At 31.1% G+C, this 27,895-nt stretch overlaps 1 protein-coding gene across 1 annotated transcript in view; it reads left to right on the top strand.

Annotated features, from left to right (window-relative positions):
* LOC115880552 (mitotic checkpoint serine/threonine-protein kinase BUB1 beta-like) overlaps nucleotides 1-27,895 on the top strand; it is a 110,351-nt gene that overhangs the window by 15,303 nt on the left and 67,153 nt on the right. Inside the window, exons 4-8 of the mRNA XM_030897782.1 lie at nucleotides 2,953-3,160; nucleotides 3,316-3,462; nucleotides 13,994-14,198; nucleotides 14,268-14,397; nucleotides 22,533-22,696. Of these exons, the coding sequence (XP_030753642.1) occupies nucleotides 2,953-3,160; nucleotides 3,316-3,462; nucleotides 13,994-14,198; nucleotides 14,268-14,397; nucleotides 22,533-22,696 (854 nt within the window). The remainder of the gene's footprint in view (nucleotides 1-2,952; nucleotides 3,161-3,315; nucleotides 3,463-13,993; nucleotides 14,199-14,267; nucleotides 14,398-22,532; nucleotides 22,697-27,895) is intronic.

Raw genomic sequence — 27,895 nt, 5'->3', positions numbered from 1 at the left:
CACTATAAATGCTAGTTGGGCTATTTGTATCCATCCCAAGCAACACAGATAGTAGCAGGTACGTTCCTGGGACTACAAAAGCGACCATCAAGTAGACTGCCACTATCGACGGCTACGTTGCCGCTACGTAACTGTTACTAAAATGGGGAAGAATTTAGGGTAACGGGGTAGTATACCGGGTGGTCCCAGGAACTAACGCTGCCACTATATTTCGTAACTATAAAGTGAAAGGGTAGTAGCGGCCACTATCCTGCTACGTAGCGGCCTGGTCGCCCCTACGTGGCCGCCTGGTAACTGCTACTATATAGTAGCAAAACATTCTTCTAGCGACCTCTACATTTAAAAAACGTTTTGAAATAAAATAATAATATGATATGACAGCCGCGGTGCATGGCCATGTTAAAGTTAAGTTAATAATGGCGTGCTATGTTTATGAGGAAAATGATGGTTTTTAATCGCGTATTTCGGACACTTCCAGGACTAATATAATAACGCACGTCACTTTACTGACAAACATTACCGAGTTAGATGGAAATATTTTAACGCGCCTTTGAATTAATTCAATTTTGTAGATATTTAAGGAGGAAAAATAATATCAAAAATATTAAAAATAATATTTCGTAATACACGAAAGTGTATTCGAGTTCTAATTGGAAAAATAAATGCTTAAAGCACTATAAAACTTGGGAAAATAAAGAAAAAATGAAAATATATTAACAAATAAATTTAATTAAAAAATGTCTGACATTAAAAAATGGCTGACGCACACTTCGCTACGATAAAGTTAGGCTCTTCCCTATGAAGTAGCAGGGACTACCCATTTTTTACTTTAAAAGATCCGCTACTTCCAGTGATTAAGTTGTTACTACTCATACTACTCAAAAGTTACTTTGTAGTATCGGCTACTACTTCGGAACTTTGTTATTCTTAAATGTATTTAAATTTTGTACACTATGGTAACTACTGGAACTAGAAAGTTACTTTGAACACCCAAAAAGTCGGACAATCAGGCATTGTGTGACAATATAGTTCCATATGTTTCTATAAAGTTCCACCTACCTCTCATCTCAAAACAATTTAAGAACACTTATTTTTTATCTAGGAACCTTGGAAAAATATATTTGATCTTTTAATGTTTTTCGTGTCTTGTCCTGACTGGTTAAAAGATGCCTAAATTGTGTTTTTAATCATATCTCAATTTTTTCAAATGGAACGAGGATGACTTATTATCATATTTGAAAAAAGCATTTTTACGAATAATTTGGTACCACACACTTGATATTTCGAGTCAAATTTCCGTTATGAACCGATGTTACAATTTCAAATAAACCATATGAGAAAATGTCGTATTATTATATGTCATTCTATTCAGAGTGTCATTTTCTATTGAATTAAGCAAAAAATATTGAGGGTGCCATTTAAAAATCAAAGGTTGTCTTTTCCGGTGAAACATGAAGTGACAAAAAACAATTGAATAAAAAAAATGATGAATGAGAAAATCGAATTTTTACTTTCGCCCTAATCTGATTTACTTCAATTCCAGTCTCCAAAATCTCATTTAATTCTGTTACAAAATCATGTAAAAATTCTTGTAATGGAGGTTTTGACTCGCCACAATTAATAGCTGCCACCATGGGTTGATCGCAAGGATATTCATGCATTTTTAGGAGTATCGGCCAAAATTCTAATGGAGAACTCTTAAATGGAGGCAAGCCGTCAACATTAAAAATTAGAGACACCGATTCTAGGTTGGTCTCTTCGGATAAACGTGCTACTAAAATCTTCCTTATTCCATTGTACCAAAATTCTCCATTTCCCATTGGAACAATGGCACAATATCTCAGTGTACTCAATAAAGTCCTGCTGTTTCCTGTCAATGATGTTAAGCCTTCATTTTTTAGTATACCACGTAAATATGTTAAAGCAATGTGGCTAATTTGGTGTTTTAATGGCCAACGCCTTAGTTCCTGTCTTATGTTACTTTTTTCTCTGAGCTCTGTTTTATCTTTAAATTCATCAGTAGTCACCAACTCGACATTCCTAGAAAATGCAGCTATAAGAACTTTACAAATATATAGAAAATACGACAATTATACATAATAATAATATGTATATGAATTTCAAAAAAAAAATTAAAATAATTTATTGTCATATCAAAGCCCAGTCATACTTCTCTAAATTTAATCCAATAAACCCTTTATCCTGGTGAACTTGTCTAGGAAGTTCCACTCGCAGCGCAGTGAACAAACAGTTTTATTGATCTTTATTCTTGTGGTAACGGACAGGATGGGTAAATACGCGATCTGCTACTATAAAGAAATATTTTTTAGTTTCCATAACTTTATAGTAGCAAGACGTCAATAGGAGTATAGTACCCTTTACTTTATAGTAACAAACCATAGTCGCAGCTACTATTTTGGGACCAACAATTAGTATCCAAATACTCGTAACTTTAAGACCCAAAATATAGGGTACTGCGACTATTCTGCGACTAAGCATGGGACTATATAGTAACAAGTACTTCATACACCCATTTTAGTAGCACAGGCTGGTAGCCGTTCCGTATTTATTGTCACTATGTAGATTTTGCCACTTAGTGGTAACAATGAAAGGATTTGCGTAGTCCCAGTTACTAGATGCAACAACCCATTTTCTACCTTAATTTTGGGTGTTTAAATTCCAAATGACAAGTAACAGGGTGGTAACAGATACTATCCAAAAATGCTTTGCAGTGGTATTACCGGATATAGTGACAAATTAGGTAACAGGGTGCACCCAGGAACTATGTTTTGGTAGCCAGTCTTAAACCTAAGGGATTTGGAACTATCTGTGTTGCTTGGGATATCATCTCAAGTATAGAAAGAAATAAATTTACAGTCAAGTCAATTTATTATATTCATCAGATAGAATTTATATTTTATTTCACTATCACTATCTTTATTATTGTCTCAGGTGCTGTTTGGCAGAAACGAAAATCGACTTCAAGAAAAACGTCAAGCGCTTATTTCTCTCCATTCTCATCCTTCCGGCCGAGTAAATAATGTCCGTGTTCCATCGGGAACAAATAACGGAATATCTATTTTACCAAATACTCATTGTGTTAGCTCTAATGTACAACCCCATGTATTTGAAGAGCAGTGTCTCTCAGGATCTTTAGCTGGTAAGTTAAGTTAGGTTAGGTTATTTTCTTATACAATGTGATCGAAAAAACGATGGCTATGAAATGAAGATCGCTGTCATATGTAAAATGTTTACATATGACAGCGATCTTTACATTTTTTTCGATCACACGGTATATTTTCTTAATCATTGTAGCTAGTGCTCCTCCTAAAAGTATTATAAGCGTAGCTAAAAGACAAGAAGCCCCAAAAGAAAATACTCTTAAAGCTGGACCTTGGACAACAGTATCGCATAAAAAGAGGTTACTTTCTAGTCATAGTTCAGCTGGTCCTGGATTTTTAGGTATTTCTTAATTACTACTTACTTACTATACAGGGTTGTTCACCACATACGACACGGAATATTGTAGCTAAACGATTAGATTTTTACAAATTGTAAGTTTTGGGTTCGTTGAAGGACTATTAGAGCTACAATTTAAAAATATTTTTACAAGATACAGAGCGTCCCAAATAAATAAAAAATATCAAAGTTGTATTTTTTTAAATGGAACACCCTGTATATTATTACATTTTTAGTTTCTACGATTAAAATAATGGTAAATTTGATTAAGGTTTATTACACTTAAACCTTACCGTTTTTGAAATATTTTCAATTTTATGAAATTGCAGTATAAATTTTAAGGCTTCATTTCTCCGAGGGTATCAAAGTTTTTAATACTAAATATTTACTGAAGTTTATTTATTGATCAGTTATTGTGTTGCAATAATAAAAATTTTACTACGTTATACAGAGTGTCTAAATATTTATTTTAAATAATGATTAGCTTTAAACGGCAATAACTTGTTTAATTTAAATGGAACACTCTGTATATTTTATGAGAATCAGATGCACAATTTAATTGTCTATCAGATTGTATTAACCATTTTTTACCTATCTCTTCAAGTTTCCGTAGAAAATGCATTTTCTTGTAATTTAGAACTCATTTATCAATATACCCATGGAATACTGACATTTTAGATTATTTTTAAAGATGTACCAACTTTTTAAAGAGTACAGATACTAATATTGTCGATATAGTTCGTTTATTTCATTAAAAAATAAAAAAAAACTGTTTAAATATTTGTTAAAGAGGACCAATTAATATGATTCGAGTATTCAAACTACATTACTTGACTGTTTGCGTTGATTAATAATAATTGCTCCAAATACTAAAAAACTGAATTATGTATGTGTATTAGACAGTGTGGTAAGAAACCAACACCTTAAAAATGATATTTAATTTTTTGACAAATGCTTATTTATAACAACAGAAACGTTGATTTTCATAACTTATTATTATATAGATTTCTGATTCAAATCCACATTTATTTAGAATAATTTATTAATGAACGCAATTAAGTACGTAATTAATTAGTATTTAGTCGTAAATACTGGTGGTATATTTAGTTAATGGTATACTCTTTTATAAAGATTTACATAGTTTTCTTTTTGCATACAAATTGTATGTAAAATTGTATGTAATACATTTTGTACATTTGTTGTTTTAAAAACAATCTAAAATGTCAATATTCCATAGGTATATTGATAAATCAGTTTTAAATTACAAGAAAATGCATTTTCTACGGAAACTTGAAGAGATAGGTAAAAAATGGTATAATACAATTTGGATGACAATTAAATTGTGCATCTGATTCTCATAAAAGATACAGGGTGTTCCATTTAAATTAAACAAGTTATTGCCGTTTAAAGCTAGTAATTATTTAAAATAAATTTTTAGACACTCTGTATAAGGTAGTATAATTTTTATTATTGCAACACAATAACTGATCAATAAATAAACTTCAGTAAATATTTAGTATTAAAAACTTTGACACCCTCGGAGAAATGAACCCTTAAAATTTATACTGCAATTTCACAAAATTGAAAATATTTCAAAAACTGTAAGGTTTAAGTGTAATAAACCTTAATCAAATTTACCTTTATTTTAATCGTAGAAACTAAAACTGCAATAATATACAGGGTGTTCCATTTAAAAAAATACAACTTTGATATTTTTTATTTATTTGGGACACTCTGTATCTTGTAAAATTATTTTTAAATTGTACCTCTAATAGTCCTTCATCGAACCCAAAACTTACAATTTGTAAAAATCTAATCGTTTAGCTACAATACTCCGTGTCGTATGTGGTGAACAACCCTGTATAGTTAAAAAATATAATATGATTGTTTTCGTCTAGAATATTGTATCAAATTATTTAGAAAATCTATAAAGGTACTTTGAATGGGTTAGTTAATTTTTTTTTGTATAGGTCATTGCTATAAAATCGGTAGTCTGAAAATTAACATTTTCTAGTTTCATGCCATTTATTGCGGAACAATAAAATAAACTTACTGCATTAGAAATTACGGTAATTTTTGGGAAAACTGGAAATCGTCCGATTTTCACCAAAACTGGTATACACCCTATTTTGAGGTCGTAGATTACGAATCTGATTTTTTTTTCTGGCGGCCCACGGTGGGGTATTAGCATGAAAAAGGTGATCGAAATTCGAAAAAGCAAATGTGTTTAAGATTTCCCAAAAAAAGATAAATGATAAGTTAAATCATGTCTGCCATGAATGGCGTTGCTATGGGTGTGTTTAGTTGCATTCATTCGTTTCAACGAAACGTCAAAGTTGTTACTTCTCACAGATAAGAGGTAAATGGCTAAATTTTATGTTTAAAATTATAAATTTTTGTTGTTCTTGTGCTCTTTTTACGTTTATATTATTGTTTTGATTGAAAATGGCTCAGCAAGCTGCAGGTATGTATTCTACAAAAACGTATTATTTATTTTAATATTCTCTATACTAACGATTTTTTTTTGCAACTAAAAGTTAGGCGTTCAGAAAATTTGATTAAATTTGTGACATTTTTATTATACTTAGAGATTTAGTTGCGCATTTCGTAGAATTCAGCATATTGTCTATATACGTTTTACTTAGTAAACATTGGGATTTCATACAGTAAAATAAAATACTGCGACTTTTTGCGACTTTGCTGATAAAATGAGAAAAACATTCTTGGTTTCCTCTAATTTGCCAATCAGTGATATACTAATGCGAGGTGTAAACCGCGATGGCATTGTTGTGTACAAAGCGATCGCATTAGTGCCATTAGCAGTATAGCACAATTTGGCATTAGTAGCGACTTTAGTGGTATCGGCATTGCTCACGGATCAGTCTCAGCATTAGTAGTATTAGCTTTGGTATTAGTTGCGATATTACTACTGGCATTAGTGGCATTGACCGTGGAAACACTGGAACAGTGATTTTTCTTTCTTTTTTTTAGAATCGACGAATTATCCTTTATTTTGTTCATATTATTTCCTCTTTAATTGAAAACAGCAATAATTTATATAAGGTCTACATAAAAAAATTTCGATCAACTATCTGTGTCAAATACCCCACTGTGCGGCCTCTTACCGTTTTTCAGAAAAACGAAAAAAATATTTCAACATCCAATTTTTATTAATTTCTCATATTTTTAAGGTTTTCTAGCACATATTTTGTTAAGTATTCAATAAACAATGATGTTTTTGCTATTTTCTGTTACTTTTTTAACCAATTCTATGCATAATAGAGGAAAATTTGCTAAAATAAATTTGTAAACAATCTGAAAGTGTTGGGTTATGTGTTTCTGGCATTTAAAGCAACGTTGCCAATGCTAAACCTAAATTTAGCGTGTTTTTTTCGGTCATTCTGGAATTACGAAAGGTGGTCGCCAGAAGACCGGCTCCTTCCCATAACTGCTATTTTACAAACGAGATCTGACTATTTATAACCACGAAGTTGCACTAAAGAGTTTTGATTGTGCATTGGTTACAACTTCCATGCGGAGGGTGTTAATCTTCTGTTATATTATATCAAAAAAAGATTAACCCCCTCCGCAAAGAAGTTGAAACCAATGCAATCAAAACTTTTTCTTGCAACTTCCTGGTTATAAATAGTCATTATATAACTTCTTTGCGGAGGGGGTTAATTTTTTTTAAATATAATCCTTGTTTATATATTCTTAAAGTTGCTCAACCGACTAGACAAAATGTGCTGCCAACTGGAGGACAAATCGTGAACTTTTCGGGGCGGAGTCAAAAATATCGATTATCTTCGCTATTTTCCTCAGAGTAATGTAATAATATAGCCCGGGTTTCTGTAAACTTTAATAATGATCAGCTGATTAAGAAATTTAAACGAAACTTTTATTTTATTGTAAATTGTGGATTATTTTTGCCTGTTATTTTAAGAATTCTAAACCGTATTAACAAAGAAATTATAAATTATTATTTCGATATGTTGGTACATTATTTATAATTTATGATAATGCTAATTGCTGTTAAAATACCCAAATACCTTCACCTACTATTCATCTACAAAATAAACGAATATAATCTCTTAATAAAAACACTACACAGCTACTTCTTGTATTCTACACTGAAAAAATTATCAAACTTACTAATTAATCAAACGAAAAGAAAAAATATCCAAATTATCCCTTCACCTACTACTTAACTACAAAATGAACTATAAAAACACTACTACTAAAGTATTTCTGGTATTCTACACTAAACGTTATAATTAAACGTAATAAAATTAATCTAATTTTACACTACAACCACTACAACTACAAAGAAATAAAAACATTTTTTAAAACTAGAAGAAACAGAACTTCGATGCGTGCGACCAGTATTAAAGATCAAGCGGACAAAGAATATAAAATACTTTAAAAATGTGCATTCAGAAAGAAAATATATCTCGAAAATTTTCTAAACAAACCTTTTTTTTCTTATCAGTACAAAACATCGGCCTCGTCGGCCTTGCGGAATTTGTCGGGTATTTACAATGGTCGAATTGTATAATTACCAGCTTTTATAGCATATCTAATAGACAAAAAGTATCTGGTCGATTAGTAAGCAATTGGCAATTATCGATTTTTATTTTCTCTGTTTTTATTGGTCGCTTCAAAATTCAGAGTAACAAAAAATATTTTTCTGTAGCAAAAGACTGTCAAATACGCCCCGCCATCTGGTGCTTTACATCCATAAACGTCTTAGGTTGAGCTACTTTAAAAATTCATATACGAGGATATAATATAACAACAAAAGATTAACACCCTCCGCAGGGAAGTTGTAAATATGTAATCAAAACTCTTCCGCGTAACTTTGTGGATATAGGTACCGTAAGACCGAATAAAAACGGCGTCAGCGATGACTATGAAATGAAGATCGCTGTCATTTTATATATAAAATTATATGGGAAATGTCATCGATCGTCATTTCATAGCCATCGCTAACGCCCTTTTTTATTCGATCATACGGTATATTTAACTATTGTCAGATCTCATAATAGGTAATTTATTTAAAATCCCTAATCGCCCGAAAAAATAGAAGATAGGTCTAGGATATATTTGTCTCTCATTACATAGGAGAGAGAAAGAAGGATATATGAAATGTCAAACTTCCATATGGTCTCAATTTTCTTTGTTATTTTGTTAAGAAAAGTGTTTTAGTAAAATTTTGAACATTTTTCTATCCTCAATCAATAAATTACTTTTATTATACAGGGTGGCCCAGGCTGAGCGCGCATTAGAAGTTTCTAAATAACTACAATATCTAGATCGAAGATTTTTTGCACATTTTTGTTTCACAATGAGATCTATGGATTAAAATATTTTCAATATGGCGGCACTTCCTGAAATACCGAAAGTTGATAGCAGCTTTCTCATTTTAAATGGGTGTCCCCTTTTTTTTATTATATATTTAAATATTCTATTAAATTTTATGAATTTTGATATCAAACACTCTATACCATTAACCGTTTTTGAGAAAAAAAATATTTAAAATTTTTGGAGGAAAAAAACTGCTTGTCAAAAAAAAATTGTGTAGCTTAACTGTCAAATTTAGTGACTACTACAGCCACTGTGACATAAAGAGAAGACATGTGGCTATTTATTTCAGAAATTAAATTGTTTGAATGTCATATAATATTGGTCGTAGCCATCATGGAATCGAGAGATTAGAAAATTATTACAGTTGAGGGTTGGAACCTTTGGTGTTACACAGCGAAATAAAAACACTAAATCACCACAATACACCAAAACACTTTTACTTTTACACTGGACGCGCGTTTCGCTAACCATGTTAGCATCATCAGCAGATGATTATAAACTAAAGTACAATCTTCAAGTTGAGCGTTTATATACTCGCCCAGTGGGCACCGAGGGGGCGTGGCAAAATCTAGCCTAATTTGTTAAGAAAACATCGAAAAACAAACATGTTTTCCAAAGAGACATAAACATAGTAGAAAATCTTTCTTCCCAGACTTTTGATAAACAAGAGCTCAGTTTATTAAACAAAGGTTTAAAGTATGCATTGCCCAACTCTGGTAGCGCTTTGGAGGAAATCGTCGTTGGTGTTGAAACTGCTATTCAGCACTTGCCTGAGGCTTCTAAAGTATTTACAAGAGAGGCTTGTAGAAATCAGTTGTCAAAAAATATCGTTTCAAGTAATTCATTAAAATCTAACAAAGAGCACGATATTGTCAAGAGTTTGCGTAACAAAGATTATTTCTATCTAAAAGCTGATAAGGGAAATAAGGTTGTTATATTAGATAAAAAAGACTATTACAATAAGGTTAACAACTTAATCGATAATGGCCCCTACATAAATTTGAAAAAGAATCCTTTGTCTAAGATGGTAGCAGACGTTAAAAAACTCTAAAAGAATGTAATACCCTTATTGATCTTTCTTTAAAGAGGAAATTGCAAGTATCCAATCCCTCATTACCAAAATTGTATGCTTTGCCAAAAATTCATAAACCGGACAAGTCTATACGCCCAATTGTTTCGGCTGTAGGTTCTCCGACTTATAATTTGGCAAAATGGTTATCAAGGGAGTTCGAAAATTTACCTGATCATGAACCTTCTTTCTCAGTTAAAAATAATATTGAATTCATTAACAAAATTAAAGATATAACATTGCATGAAGGTGAAATTTTGGTCTCCTTTGATGTATCTTCGTTGTTCCCAAGTGTTCCAATTCCACATACTTTAGGTTACTTGAAGGAATTACTGAACGCAAATGGTCTCGACAACAAAACTGTGAGTGAATATATTGAGCTTGCATCGTTATGTATGAAACAAAATTGTTTTCAATTTAATAACAACTTTTTTGAACAGCGGGAAGGTACAGCAATGGGTAATCCATTGTCTCCAATTTTGGCTAATTTATTCATGAGCAGGTTTGAAGTGGAGGCTGGGAATCAGTTTGAGTATTTTCCAAGAGTATAGTTTAGGTATGTGGATGATATTTTTGCTGTTTTTGACACACATTCAGACACCATAGATAATTTTATTTCTAAGTTAAATAATCGTTTTCCTTCCATTAAATTTACGCATGAAATTGAGAACAACGACAGATTACCATTTCTAGATGTATTAGTTATTAGAAATACTAATAATTGCCTGGAATTTGAAGACTATAGGAGAAGACTACTGGAGAAGAATATCTATAGGAAAAATACGACCACACGCAGATATATTTCTAATGAATCACAACATAGTGTTGAACATAAAATGGCGAGTTTAAATTTCTTAGTTCATAGATTACTTAGTTTCCCACTTTCCAACGAAAGATATGAAATAGAAAGAGATTACATTAGGAATGTAGCTGAGTGTAATGGATATTCTCCTTCACTAGTTGATAAATTAATTAGAAAACGTAGGTATAGGTTAATGATTTCTGAAAATTCGACTTTTCAAGTGGAGAAAGATACGTCTAAATATTTTTCGATACCGTTTGATAGAGAGTTATCCCGTGGTCTAAAAGGAATTTTTAAGAATGTCAATTATAAACTTGTGTATAGTGCTATTAATAAATTACAACAATTATTAGGTAATCCAAAAGATAAAACACCTCCACTGGAAAGGTCGGGTATTTATGAAATTTCTTGTAAAGATTGTAATCAGAAATATGTTGGGCAAACTAGAAGATCAATATTAACTAGATTTAAAGAACATTTAGCTCAGATAAGATATGGTAGACCGGATAAATCTTGCGTTGCCGAACATATTGTTGATAAAGAACATTGTATAGATCTTAATAATTTAAAACCAATTAAACAAGTCTCAAATTACAGGCAATTAGATGCATATGAAAGCATCAGAATTAATAAATGTAAAGATAGTATGAACAGAGTCAACGGTCGAATTCCTTCAAGTTCTTTGTTTCTACTACTCTAGTGGCGGAAATCTAACTGTTACGCTCAGTGGGCTCTGACTCGGTTGGCTAGATTTTGCCACGCCCACTCGGTGCCCACTGGGCGAGTATATAAACGCTCAACTTGTAGATTGTACTTTAGTTTATAATCATCTGCTGATGATGCTAACATGGTTAGCGAAACGCGCGTCCAGTGTAAAAGTAAAAATGTTTTGGTGTATTGTGGTGATTTAGTGTTTTTATTTTGCTTAGAAAATTATCATAAATCATTTTTTTCAAATGGAAACCCATTTTTTTTTTACTAGAGGAAAGGTTTTTTAATTCATTACTTTTTGATTCTCCATGTTCCTATACCTAAAATAAATCGTTTTTATGTTATTTAAGATTTAGTTTTAAACCGGATACTTTTCTGGTTTGGTAAAGCAATGTAAAACTATATCTGGCCATGTCATATTGCCATTAGATATCACTAAAATATGAGATATATTTTAATAAATACACTTTATAAAGTTTTAAGCAGCACTATTAATAATAGACGAAATTCAAATACTTATTTTTCTGTCAGAAGGAAATAAATTGTCTGATTGTTTGACACTTAATGTCAAAGGAAGCCAGAAATTTTCAAGAAAAATATTCGTTTTAAAACTAAATCTTAAATAACTTAAAAACGATTTATTTTAGGTATAGGAATGTATAATTAAAAAGTAACGAAATGAAAAGCCTTTTCACTAGTGAAATAAAAAAGTTTTAAGTAAAAGAACTCTAAGAAACTCTAATAATTTGAAAAACGGTAAAAAGAAAATATGTTTCTTTTATTAAGATCTACCAGCCCTGAAAATATTTGCACTTACTTAAAACTCACCCTGTACAGGGTGGGTCAAATTCGACGCTTTTAAATGGAAACACCCTTTTCTATAGGAGATAGACAAAAACTAATATCGGTATCTGGAGCTCAATTTTTGTCAAAAACATGATGGTGAAAACTGCATATCGATATCTGTTACCGTTTCGGAGTTACGGGGTGTTTTTCAAAAATGTGCATTTTTAACAAATCTCTGTAACTTTTTTGCTATGGAAAATTTTGTATTTTTATGAAAACATTTCCGAAGCACCTTTTTACGTAGAATTTAATGGTTTAAGTATAATTTTTTTTAAATTAATAATTTAAGAATTATCAACAGAAAATTTTATTTTTTATATGGGACACCCTGTATATTTTTAATTTATTGAAAATAATTTAAAATTACCTTTCCAAAAATATAACACACTTAATATTTTGCTCGATTCCTTTTCGAGATATAGAGTATATAAAAATTCGCCCGCTTTAAGTAAGTAGGCTTTGAACAGCACCGGCTGTAATGCAAAAAATTCTAGCTGTGAGCATCAATTAAAATGAAAATAAAATTTGCTATGGGAGATGCAGAATTTTATAACAATTTAAACTATATTTAACCAACATCACAACACATTTAAACTATATCTAATAACAATAAAAATAAATAGCAAACCAAGACATAAAATTTTGCTACAGGTGTTCGACATATCGACCGTCTTCTGTTATGGACAGACGGAGCAGTTTTTTAACATTTCTCACGGAATTCTGTAACTCAGTGGGGGAGAAAGATACCCTCTCATAACTACTAAGGATTTCTAATTCTTGTCTAGATTATACGGAAGAATAAGGAACCCTTTATTCTTCGGCAAATATATCCATAGGATTAGATCCATGGGCACTAAGTCAGGCGGCCTCGACGGCCAACGGCTGGGATCTTGGTTAGCTATTGAATTATTCTTGAAATTGGCTGCAAAAATTTGCTGATAACTTCAGCGTTCAGAGGCGTGATCTTGCTGGACAAATATGTTTTCGAGTTCCATTAAGGGCATATCATCAATAAGGGGTCCAAAGCATTTAATATTATATTATTGTTAAAAGTGGCGAACTTTTAAAAATTCTGTATTTCGAAAGGGATTATAACAAAATATCAAGTGTGCTATATTTTTGGAAAGGTAATTTTAAATTCTTTTCAGTTAATTAAAAATATAGAGGGTGTCCTAAATAAAAAATAAAATTTTCTGTTGATAATTCTTAAATTATTAATTTAAAAAAAAATTATACTTAAACCATTAAATTCTACGTAAAAAGGTGCTTCGGAAATGTTTTCATAAAAATACAAAATTTTCCATAGCAAAAAAGTTACAGAGATTTGTTAAAAATGCACATTTTTGAAAAACACCCCGTAACTCCGAAACGGTAACAGATATCGATATGCAGTTTTCACCATCATGTTTTTGACAAAAATTGAGCTCCAGACACCGATATTAGTTTTTGTCTATCTCCTATAGAAAAGGGCGTTTCCATTTAAAAGCATCGAATTTGACCCACCCTGTACAATATTTATATGATTATGCTTGCACTAAGATTGGCTGTGTCTCTTTATAGACTTAGAGTTAAATAAACCAACTCTTGACTAAAGTGATCCATAAAAAAATTGTTGATTGGAACTAGAATCAAAAAAGTACACATTTTAAATTATTCTACACTAAAAACATTACCTTTTACTTATTTATTACATTTTTTTATGTGTACTGAGATAACCATAAAATATATATTCACGTTTTTAGTCCACGAGGATAATTTCGATGAAAGTTTAGTAGGACTGCCGGCTAATTTGCCTTTGGAATGCCTAGAAGATTATTCAAATTGGCATGTGGCAATTGTAAATTATCCTGACGAAGCCAGTCCATCTGTAACGCATGGTTATCCTAAGCATAGAGTGTATATTGATCCTCAAACTGAATTTTCAATTGAAGAGTTAAGAGCGACTAGGTAATTGTTCACTAAAACATTGTATTCCATTCAGTAAATGTATGTTTCTTTACTTGGTCTAAAATATAGATATAGAAAATCTATTGGCGCAGTGCAACATGTTGAAACATGCCAAGCTGTGCAGTCTATACTTATAGACGACGACGAAGACGATGATTTGATTGTGTTGGACCTACCACATTTAGAATCTGAAGAAGTGGTAAGTATTTACTTAAGTAATTAATGAAGTTTAGTTAGCAGATATATAAAATGAAGGGTCCAGGGGAAAACTTGATAAGCGCCAATTGCTTAATTTTAGGATCTTAGAATATTATAGTAAGTCTAACTGGTCTCTACAAAATGTATAAACTCTGCAGGGCAATAAGTTGTTAAATCGTATGATATATGCCTAGTAGCACAGAATATCTAGCTACGCAACAGAAAAATACTCGAAATGAAAGAGCTAAAATTGCACAAATAAAATACTAGATGGTGCGACAATATCATAATCAGAATATAATTGGAAATTTTCAACTTTCGGTTTTGGATCGACGTAGATCGACGGCACGTCGACGGCCTTGAAGCTCGGCAAAATATGCACAGTTGCCAGATTCAAACAGACTTTAATTGGCATCCCATTCTTTTTCTGGTGTATAATAATTTCTTTCTATTCTTCGTTTCTTGTCAGATACACTTATATTAATTATTCGTTTGGCTTTTAAAATTATAATAAATTAATAAAAATAAAAAAATAAATTAGAAAACATATGCTCTCAAAATACATTTTTAATATACACTACTTTATTATGTTAACTAAAAAAATAACTTTAATTACCTTTAAAATTAATAATATACAGGGCGATTGATAGTGATATTTATTAATGCTGAAACGTTAGTAATGAAATATACGTTTAATAATAATGGAAATGATTTATTAAAATGCAGTACAAAAAATGTTACTATAATAACAATTTTTTTTCTGTTTGCCATGTTATTTATATATACCTAGGTAGATTTTAAAAAGTGACGCAGGTACAATTAATAATATATTAGTTCGGCATAAAAGTTGCTGTCACGACATCCGTACAATAAATTAAAATTCGTAAAATAAATTAAAATTATTAATTAAACAAATCTTTATAAAGAAACACAAGTATATCAAATTTGGGCCCAATCGAACGCCAGGAAATGGTATCGTAATATGGTACTACATTATGGTACTCCTTGATATGCTTCATGGTACCATAGTATTACAATGTCATCAAAAATATGCAAGTATATATCAAATATGAGCCCAATAAATAAACGTCAGGAAGTGGTATCATAATATGTATATAGAAGGTACCACTTTTATATATGCATCATAGTAGGTGCATCATCATACCATTACGATGTTACCGAAGATACTTACTGTACCAAGTTAAGCCCAATCGAACGCCAGGAAATGGTATCGTATTTGGTACTATTATGGTACCTCTTGATATGCTTCATGGTACCATAATATTGCAATGTCATCAAAAATATGCAAGTATATATCAAATATGAGCCCAATAAATAAACGTCAGGAAGTGGTATCATAATATAGTACTATAGAAGGTACCAATTTATATGCTCCATGGTGCCATCATATTACGATGTTACCGAAAATACGTAGTATATAAAGTTTAAGCTCAATCGAAAGCCAGGAAATGGTATCGTTATATGGTACTACATTATGGTACCCATTGATATGCTTCATGGTACCATAATATTGCAATGTCATCAAAAATACGCAAGTATAGTCAAATATGAGCCCAATCGAACGTCAGGAAGTGGTATCGTAATATGGTACTATATTAAGGTACCACTTTATATGCATCATAGTACCATCATATTAAAATGTCACCGAAGATACTTACTATACCAAGTATAAGTCCAATCGCACGCCAGGAAATGGTATCGTATATGGTACTATTATGGTACCTCTTGATATGCTTCATGGTACCATAATATTACAATGTCACTGAAGATACGTAATATAAATGTACCAAGTTTAAGCCCAATCAAACGCCATGTATCGTAATATGGTATCACTTGATATGCTTCATGGTATCATAATATTGCAATGTCATGAAAAATACGCAAGTATATATCAAATACCGTCAATGATACCGAAAAAAAAACGGCGTTCAGTTGGCTGGGAAAAGACGATCGATGTGACATTTCCCATATAAATTTACACATAAAATGACAGCGATTTTCATTTCATAGCCATCGCTAACGCCGTTTTTTCCCGATCATACGGTGTGAACACAATCGAACGTCAGAAAGTGGTGTCATAATAGTAGAACAATACTTATTATATTGTCGCCGAATTACAATCAAAATTTAGGATTCAGTTAGAATCAAACGTCAGAAAGTGATTTTAATTCAGCTCGTAAGATTTAACTCCAACTAACATGGCAAGTTAAATACTTAAACGTTTGAAAAAAGAGCTCTAATCTATTTTAATATGTTTAAATGATCTAGCAAATTTGAACGTAGGCTTTATCAGGAAGTATTACAATATAAATTACACAATGGCAACACTGCATAAAATTCTTTTAAATTTCGTTTGTAGAAAACTGTTTTCTTTTAAATTTATCGCCCTCTGTTATATAGTAGTGAAACTACCGCATCAAAATATCTGATCTGGAGACAGGCTTTAAAAGTCTGTCTCCTTTTGAGACCTACGATTTTTTACATATAACGAGGCTTCTGTTGCGTAGCTCGATATTCTGTGCTAGTAGCAATCCAAGTAGCATTTTAAGACACATTTTAGGTAATATTCCTAATAATTGTGTCCGTTTCTTGACACAAAATGGAAACGGTATGCCACAAATAGGAAAAAAAATATGGCTTTATTACATGTGTTTCCAATGTGGTGGCACTAGCCGTTTCCTGAAATGTTTCGATGCGGAATCAAAACTTTTAGAGGAAATGTTTCCAAACATTTTCAGCAATTTGTGTCCAAGATGTTTCCGTTTTCAGCAGCCACTGTTTCTAAATGTGAAGAAATAAAATACCAAACTAAAATAGTCTACGTCTGTGTGTGGATTTCAAAATGAAAACAACCATCAACAATGTCGACATCCGCCATAATTTTTTGTCTTAAAATCTTTGTTTTTAGGTTTTCTGGCACAAAAAATGTCTGGGAAAAGCAAATTCATCGTCTGATTTAATATTGTACTTCCATATTTTTAATGCCCCTTCTATACAGGGTGCTACAAATTTGAGGTACGAGCATTGGTATCTCGGTAACCGTAATAGATACGAACATGGTTAAATTAGGGCAAAGTTGCGTTTTGGCATGTTCACCAAGAGGCCATTAAAAAAGTTTTAAAAATATCAAGGATTGCTGAGTTTTTTAGAAAAAACGGATTTTTTTGAAAATTAATTTTATTTTTTCCTGTCGTTACTTTTAAGAAAATCAAAAAACTAATTGCACATTCTCATAGCCACTTTACAAGGGCTATCTGATAGTATTTTTAAATTTTCAAATTAGCTGATAATTTGTGAGATACTGAGGCCAACTTAATTTTTTTAAATACGGACCTGCATTTTTTATTTCAGATTTTGAAAGAACTCAGTCTCCGTTTTTTCCAAGAAACTCAGCAATCCTTGAAATTTTTAAAACTTTTTTGACGGCATCTATTACGGTTGCCGAGATACCAATGTTTGTACCTCGAATTTGTAGCACCCTGTATACCATTATTTGTTGCTACAAAATATTTCTGTTTGAAATATAGATTTTTATTTTTATTTCTATATTGTGGTTCTTAAAATAAAAATATATAAATCGATGGAAGTAGAACGCGTTCTTATGAGTTTAATTGCTCAACACCCCATAAAAACATATATTTTCAGTTAAAAACACTATTACTAGCCAACATGGCGGAATTTTAATTCATTATTTCATAAATACTATACTGCCATTACTCGCTGACGAGTATTCGACACGCATCAAAAGATGGTCACGCAAGGCGTTTTCTTTCACGAGCTTTTCTGTGACTGAAAAGCGTGATGTTATTTGCCTACCGCCATTCCGGACATTCAAAAATCTCACTACTTTGTTGCCTCTTTACTTTTTGGTTGTCGCTGTTAACCGAGTTTACAATTCTTCTCCATTGAGTTCTATTGTGAACTGCTTCTTATAGTCTGTAAAACGAATAACTTTGAATTTGACAGTTCCCGCGGGTTTTTCTAGTGTTAATTTTATTAGATTAGCAACTTGCGGCCATGCTGACGCAATGCCGTCTCTAATAGAACAGCCTCGGAACGAGATTTACGACGTCATGCTAGTTACATACTACAGATTAATATGTTGTAGAATACATGGAAAACATAATTATTCCTCGTATTTTTGGTTTGTATTTTAAAAATTATATAGTTTACATGAAATATACATAATATACAGTTAATATAAACAGTTAATATAAATAAGTTAATATAAAAAATATATATACAGTTAATAAATAAAAACGCTGATTAAGTTTTCATTTGGTTTTTCATTATTTTTTTTTGGTTAAAAAAAACGTCTCGGCTAACATTATAGCCTTAATCAGTGCTGTGTCATATGATTTTTTTTTATTTTAAACCAACAAAAATAATGAAAAACCAAATGACAACTTAATCAGCGTTTTTCCCTAACCTAAATCCCAAGAAAATCAAAAATTTTAGAATAATTTTACATATAAAATGACAGCGATCTTTATCTCATAGCCATCTCTGACGCCTTTTTTTCTATGATATTGTATTATTTGCAAATATAATTTTTCGAACATTAATACTTGCACAATGTACAGGGTGGGTCAAATTGGACGATTTTAATGGGAAACATCCTTTTCTATAGGAGATAGGCGAAAACTAATATCGGTGTCTGGAGCTCAATTTTTATCAAAAACATCACAGTGAAAACCGCACATCGATATATATTACCGTTTATGAGTTGCGGGGTGTTTTGAGAAATGTGCATTTTTAACAAATCGCTGTAACTTTTTTGCTATAGAAAATTTTGTTTTTTTATGAAAACATTTCCAAAGCATCTTTTTATGCAGAATTTAATGGTTTAAGTATCATTTTTTTTAAATTAATAATTTAAGAATTATCAACAGAAAATTTGATTTTTTATATGGGACACCCTGTATATTTTTAATTAGTTGAAGATAATTTAAAGTTACCTTTCCAAAACTATAGCATACTTGGTATTTTGCTCGATTTCTCTTCGAGATATAGAGTTTTTAAAAATTCGCCCACTTTTCTTGGCTTTGAACCGAAAAAAAGATTAATAGCAATAAAAATTAATAACAAACCAAGACATGAGATTTTACTACATGTTCTGTTATGGTCAGACAGAACCGTTTTTGAACATTTCTCGCAGAATTCATTAACTCAGAGGGTTACCGTCGCATAGCCGCTAAATAATTCTAATTCTTGTTTAGATTATACGGGCAATTTTAAAATAAGAACCTTTATTCTTCCGCAAAGATAAAAAATCAACTAAGAATAACAGGCACTAAGTCCGGCGGCCTCGACGGCCAACGGCTGGAATCTTGGTTAGTTATTCAATTATTCTCGAAATTGGCTGCAAAAATTTGCTGATAAGTTCAGCGTTCTGGGGCTGCTGGAAAAAATATGTTTTTGAATTCCATTAAGGGCAGATCATCAATAAGGTGTTCAAAGCCTACCATAGTTAAAAGTGGCGAACTTATAAAACTTCTGTATTTCGAAGGGGACTATAACAAAATATCAAGTGTGCTATATTTTTAGAAATGTAATTTTAAGTTCTTTTCGCTTAATTAAAAATATACAGGTACAGTTAATAAATAAAAACAGCTGATTAAGTTTTCATTTGGTTTTTCATTATTTTTTGGTTAAAAAAAACGTCTCGGCTAACATTATAGCCTTAATCAGTGCTGTGTCATATGATTTTTTTTTTTTTAAACCAACAAAAAATAATGAAAAACCAAATGACAACTTAATCATCAGTTTTTTCCTAACCTAAATCCCAAGAAAATCAAAAATTTTAGAATAATTTTACATATAAAATGACAGCGATCTTTATCTCATAGCCATCTCTGACGCCTTTTTTTTCTATGATATTGTATTATTTGCAAATATAATTTTTCGAACATTAATACTTGCACAATGTACAGGGTGGGTCAAATTGGACGATTTTAATGGGAAACATCCTTTCTATAGGAGATAGGCGAAAACTAATATCGGTGTCTGGGCTCAATTTTTATCAAAAAAACATCACAGTGAAAACCGCACATCGATATATATTACCGTTTATGAGTTGCGGGGTGTTTTGAGAAATGTGCATTTTTAACAAATCGCTGTAACTTTTTTGCTATAGAAAATTTTGTTTTTTTATGAAAACATTTCCAAAGCATCTTTTTATGCAGAATTTAATGGTTTTTAAAATGCACATTTTTGAAAAACACCCCGTACCTTATAAACGGTAACAGATATCGATGTGCGGCTTTCACCATCATATTTTTGATAAAAATTGAGCTCCAGACACCGATATTAGTTTTCACCTATCTCCTATAGAAAAGGGTGCTTCCCTTTAAAAGCGTCGAATTTGACCCACCCTGTACATATAAATTTTGTGAATGCAAATAACATCACTATTAGTAGATATTGAATGTTTTTTTTGTTAAATTAAATCGATTTTTTAACCAAAATTTAAAATATATTTTACATTTTACCCATTATCTTATGTACCTATTCATTATTTGTATATTGTAAAACATTTGCTGCATTTGTATGGTTCATAGTTTATTTGCCAAAGTATTTATTACTATAAATAGCTATATAATATATTTTATTTATTAACTGTATATTATGTATATTTCATGTAAACTATATCATTTTTAAAATACAAACCAAAAACACTAGGAATATAATTATGTTTTCCATGTATTCTACAACATATTTATTAATCCGTAGTATCTAACTAGCGTGACGTCATAAATCTCGCTCCGTGACTGTTCTATTAGAGACGGCATTGGTCTGATATTTAGAAGTGCCAAAAGCTGATGACATTTGACTTTTGACAATTATGCCATTTCGTGTTGATTTTTGCAAGAAGAGGCAGAACTGTGACTTGTTTTATAATTTTTCTTTTCTATTTCACGAAAGTAAAAAGAGTTACCTATCTGATTCGTTCAGTCACTCAATTTAAAGAATATCAGTAACTTTATTGACAGAGGTATTTTATATTTGCCATGTTGGTAAAAAATAACGGTCAAAATTCAAAGTTATTCATTTTATAGACTATACCAATGATTCTGCATATTAATCCCCTTAAGTTTTCGTGGAAAATGTCCTTGTACCTTTTGAGTTGTCCACCCGGCCTCCTCTTAACGTCTACAAGCTCACCGTAAAGCAGAGATTTTGGTATGCGGTTTTCTTGCATTCTGCATACGTGACCAGCCCATCTTATGCGGGATTTTGTAACCATGACTTCAGTACTCTCGCAGTTAGCTTTTTCAAGGACCGATACGTTAGAGACATAATGGAACCACCGGAACCAAAGCGCATCTCTGTTCACAGAGTCGAAGACTTTTATTAGATCTATGAATGCAACATAAAGTTTAGACTGCCCTTTTACTTTTTCTTGTAGTTGACGGATGGAAAATATGGAATCGACGGTGCCACGGTTGGGGCGAAAACCCGTTTGCGATTCTGGAAGGATTTTTTCTATATGTGGGTAGAGGATTTCATAAAATTGACATGGAGTCGGACGCAAATCATCTACATTATATCATATTTGTGTCTAAAACGAAAGAAACTCCTGTTCCGAAAACGAATCGACAATAAATGGAAACCTTGTTTCCAAAATGTTTCGATTTAGCGCTATCTGTGTAGAAATTTTGAACTGTATTGAAATTTCACCTGTCAACAACGCCAATCAAAACTTATGGTCAAAATAATTAAAACATTTTTATTTACTTATTATAACACAATTAAAACATAAAAACATGTATTCCATTGTGGAAAAAAGAGAAAAAAAAACGTTTGCTGGTAACATTTTTCTTCGGCTTCTTGTTGGGTATGGGTAGTGGCTGTTATTACATTTATTCCTAAAACAAATCATCTCTGTAATTCGCAATGTTTCTCAGCAGAGATTTTGTTTCGATTTTGTGTCTAAAAATGCTACTTTGGAATATAGAATACACGGAAGTTAGGTTAATAAGAACCTGTTAACCGCCAGCCGTCCAGTGCTCTCCTGTAAAATTAGTAAAATGGCGCTTATGTTTTTCTCCTGGATCCTTCAAATGAGCTCGCCGTTTTCCTGATTTATAACTTCATGTTATTTTTTTAAACTAGAAGCCTAACTTTGATATACAGCCTTCATCTCCTGTAAATGACCCGTCCCATTCATTTAATAATGAAGTAACTTCAACTGTGCGGCATAGTCCATGGAAATCGCAAGCTGAACATCAAAATTTCCTGAAAGATGTTTTTAGTAAAAGTAATGAATTTAGAATTAGGTATGATATTATTTATTGTTCAGTTATTGTAGGTTTGGGCCGGCGAAAGAATATAATTTTTCTCACTTTTCAGAAACACAGTTCAGAGTCAAAGATTGATAGTTTATTTCTACATAAAAATAAGTTATAATAAAGGCAGACTTAAGACAAATTAATCAATGAAAAAACACCGTATTATAAAAAAGAAATTATCTAACTTAAGATAGATTAAACTATTTTGTTATAAATTATAATAAAAAAAACGATCAAATGCAGCATTATTTACAGAAAAACTGTCAAGACTTATTTTCATTACTCTGTCTGCCATTTTAATTTAGAACTGAATTTTTCTCTCATTTTAGATGTAGTATTATATTCACATTCGCCGGACAACTATTTAGAATTAACTCTGATGCAGAGATTTTAAAACAACTGGTTCACAACATTTTTTTTTCTTTAATTTAAATACAAATTTGAATGTCTCAAGTTAAGGAGATTTCCAGGTAAGTATTCTCTCGCCGAAAATCATTGAACCCCGTAATATTGTCTCCTTGGTCTGACCTGACTATATACCGGGTAGAGATGGGTTGTTATTTAACTATCTGTTATTTTACAACAGTTATTTGGAAATAACATAACGCAACCGTTGCTACTTCTAAACAATAACAACAGCTTAAAAATACCAGTAAGCAGCTTTTTAAAACAATTGCAATTGTTGCGGGCATAACGCCTGGCGGTTGAGGTAACCGGAGTGGGAAAGTAACGCTGCTGTATCGGTCGATTGTCGATGATGGGCCCGCAACAGGTTGGAGAATAACGTATAGAAAATAAGCTGTTGTTTTAGATACATTGTTTTTTAACCTGTTACGAGCATAACGGGCGGCGGTCGAGATAAGCGCAGTTGGAAAATAATAGCTTTTTCGCCTGTGTGGGTCGATCGCGGTGTACGGTGGCGTTAGAATTCAATTATTTAATTTTTAATACATATTTTTTTGCGTAAAATAGTTTGAAAGTGGTTTTATTTTGTCGGATTTCTGGGTATTTTTTGGCATTAATAATGCATCATAAATAAAAATAATTATTAATTATAACTGAATTAAAGAAAATTGTCTTGATTAAGCTTGTGTTATTAGAATCCTTTGAGCAAGTTTATTTTACAATTTTGCTTTCTGCAAATTTATTTTTATATATTTATCTACATTTTAAAGTTTTTGTTTTGTAAGTTTCAGTTGAGGTTTCAGAACTTAGTTATTATGTTCCAGTTCCTTAGTTATTTTTATTAATATTTTTATACATATTTAAAACTTTCATTGTTTTTGCTACGTTTTAAAAAAAACTTTTCAAAGACAATTTTACTTGCCTGTCACCAATAATGATATCAAGAAATTGTGAATGATGATTAGAAATTTAGTTATTAAATGAATTAGAACTTTGGTGATTAGAAATATTAAGTGCTTTTCAACTACTTAAATAAATAAAAACTGTCTAAGCTCATTATTTTTTTTAATTAGTAATATTGATTTTTTTAATAATTATTTTCTTAATTATTAATAATATAATAAACATGTCCTAAAAATTAAAACAGAGTTTAATTTGCTTATAAATTTGATATTTTAAGTACATTATTTTTTATTAAGAAATAAATATGAAGATTTTTATGATTTTACTACAATTTGGACAATGCGTATGATATTTTAGGTGTTTAACATTAAAGTAAAAAAATAAACGGAGACCTGTTATTTTAAGCTGTTATATATAAATAACAGTAACAGTTTCAACCGTTATTTAAAAATAACGGTTTTGCCCACCACTAATACCGGGTGCGTTTCAAAAGTGGCTCACCCCTATAACTTTTTTATTTTTTCAGTTAAAAAAACGAGATTTGGTATGTTAGTCTGTGACATAAATTAGGATTGATTGACGTATTCAATTGTTTTTGGTCACTTCCTGTTTCACCGGAAAAAAATACAACTTTTGATTTCTAAATGGCACCCTAGGTATTTTTTTTACTTTATTCGATAGAAAATAACACTTTGAATACACTGACATATCATATGTCAACTTTTGACATTTTCGGATATGGTTTATTTGAAATTATAACTTGTGGTTCGTTACGAAAATTTGACTCCAATTATTCGTAAAAATCAAATTGTTCGTAAAAAATGCTTTTTCCAAATATGCTAATGAGCCACCCTCGTTCCATTTGAAAAAAATGAGATATGATTAAAATACGATTTGAGCATTTTCTGTAACTGGCCAGGACAAGACACTGAAAACATTAGACGATCAAATCTATTTTTCCAAGGCTCCTTGATTAAGGATTAGTGTTTTTAACATAGCCATGGTACTCTAAATTGAATTTTAAAATACGATTTTTTATTAAGCGAGAATGTCAAAAGTTGATATATGATGTGTCATTCTATTCAAAATGTCATTTTCTATCGAATAAAGCAAAAAAAATACCGAGAGTGCCATTTAAAAATCAAAAGTTGTAGTCATTTTCGGTGAAACAGGAAGTGACCAAAAACAATTGAATACGTCAATCAATCCTGATTTATGTCATATACTAACATACAAGCCTCGTTTTTTTATCTGAAAAAATAAAAAAGTAATAGGGGGTGAACCACTTTTGAGACGCACCCGGTATATTCTGTATGGAAAAGCAACTATTGATGCCTGCTATAACATACCAACAAACATTTTTAATTTTGTACTCAATGCGATGGTAAGGTCATTCACAAAGTCAAAATATTTATTCTCTACAGTTTTGTAAAAGACATTCATGTTGGCCTGTGTGATTGACCAACACTTTTTCTTCTTTTTTGTGTTGATGGCACATTTTGTAATTGCTTCTAAGCCGAGGCTTGTTGATTGCGCACTATGGTCAAAAATTTAGGTAACAGTGCAAAGCCAGGCAAATGTCAACATACAATCAATTCAATTGTTAACCTATGATTTATCATTGTCAAATATAGTTTTAAAATATTAATTTTGTTATAAAGATAATTATTATTAATGTCACTTACCCCCGGTGTTTTCAGATACAGATAGCGCGTTATAATCCGTCAGATATATTTTATTTGATAGATAGCAGAAAAACGTGTATCTTCACCTATAGATAGCAATATCTATTAGATAAAATAACCTTATCCCTCAGATATCCTATTTGGGACCTGAACTGCCAAATAGTGCTTTATATGTCGGATAAAAATTTGACGCATGAGCAAAGACATGAGGAGATATTGATTTTATTTGATATTTCACAAAATTGCTTAACATAACCAAGACATTGTTATTATTGAAGATTTCGTTTATTCCAATAAATTCGATTTTAGATTATTTGGAAAAAACTTACCTATTCCGAGTATGTAGGCTATAACCATTTTAGAACATATGGGGTATAAACACCAATAAACACATTGAAATGGTGCAAAAAACTATTGTTGCTAGTGCCAGACTTTATAAGGACTGTTACAAAATAAAGAGAGTCTCTGTTCTCTTAGAGCATCAGAACGAAGAGAACGCATTAAGTTAGGATAATAGTGATAAAACAGTAATTTATAAATTATTTTATTTAAATCCTTTCAATTATAACCCATTACGTATCTACATATTATATAAAATGCTAATGTTTATCTGTGTCGTCTCTACTGAAGTAACGACTTGCTCTAAAAAGTTGCTTTTTTTACTAAAAGATAGCTAATTGGCTCTTCCAAAAACGGTCGTCGCCGGATTTTTTGTTTTTCATTTAATTAAAAAAAAAATAAAAAGTATTTTTTTTCCTGATGTCGTGGCGGATGCGCCAGGCTTCAACTAGTTTTTAATAAAGCTCTAAAGAATAAATAAAACTTTTTAAATCCAACTATTTCATTTTTAATTCGCATATCTTAATTCATTAATATTATTACAGAAACCCTATAAAACCTGTTATTCAACTCACATTTGCTTTTATTTCTTTTGTGTTACAATTTTAGTTTAATTTCTTGCACTGTGTACCTTATACCGTATGATCGAAAAAAAAACGGCGTCCAGTTGGCTGGGAAATGACGATCGATGATATTTCCCATATAAATTTACATATGAAATGACAGCAATCTTTATTTCATAGCCAATGCTGACGCCGTTCTTTTCGATCATACGGTACATCTCTTCTCCATGCTGTTTTTTAAGTAACTCTCTAGGTAAGCCTTGCTAAAACACCTGTGTTGTGGTCCTTTGAATTCCAGTTAGTTCAACTTTGTTCAGACAAGATTTTTCCTTTATTTTTTATTTTTTTTTGAAGTTCCATCACTTTGAGTTCTTAAAAATAAAAGTAATAAGACAAAATTGTTTTTATTACATTTTTCTTATTAAATAATTTGTGCATATAATGTGTAAATGTATCAATTGTTATAGGTGCTATTCATTTATTATTATTAAGACAAAAGTATAAGTGCATTTATCTATTTTATAAAATAAAAACTCACCTTAATTACTATCATTGATGCTATCCTACCTATTTCTTTACTACGAGAAGCCCTAGAATAATAACATATTTGTTATTACTGACAGTCTAATGTTATTTTTAATTTTCAATATTAATAACTTACCAGATGTTTTAGGATTTGTTTATAAATCTCTGCTTGCACTTCACCAGCTTCTTCCATATTTTCTATTATCAATTGTACTAAAATGTTAATATAATAAATATAACAGTAATATCATGTAATTAAACTATAAATTACTTACAGATTATTTTTTCTTGTTTTAATTTCTTATAAATCGCATTCCATCAATAGATCTATTGCACCATTGCTGAAATTGAATTATCTTTCCCTTTTTCCATAAAGGTAAATTTAAATAGCCTATACCATAATAGGACTAGTTGGAGTTGAACACAAAGTATATTTTAGTTGAATTTTATTGTTTTTATTTTCATTTTGACGATCTTTTGACAACTGAACAATAACCTCACTTTTTAATCTAACGATTTGAGATTCCGAGTTTTTGTCTCTGTCTGTTGTATCGACTTTTCATATATAACCATCTCAATTTCAGATATCTTATATTGGCAACACTTTCTCTACGGAGTGTCTACCTGTCCGTAGGCTGCCCGTCCTCTAAATTGTTATCTATTGGATTATTTTGTGTGAAAATACCCAAATGTTATATCCTATAGATAGCAGGCTCTAGATTGTTTATCTTTTAGATGGTTATTTGTTAGATAAAAGTTATTTATTT

The sequence above is a fragment of the Sitophilus oryzae genome, unplaced genomic scaffold (genome assembly GCF_002938485.1).
Source record: "Sitophilus oryzae breed Bouriz unplaced genomic scaffold, Soryzae_2.0 scaffold_1625_pilon_pilon, whole genome shotgun sequence".
Taxonomy (NCBI): domain Eukaryota; kingdom Metazoa; phylum Arthropoda; class Insecta; order Coleoptera; family Curculionidae; genus Sitophilus; species Sitophilus oryzae.
Note: the sequence above shows the minus strand (reverse complement) of the source record. Positions and strands in the feature narration are given on the sequence as shown.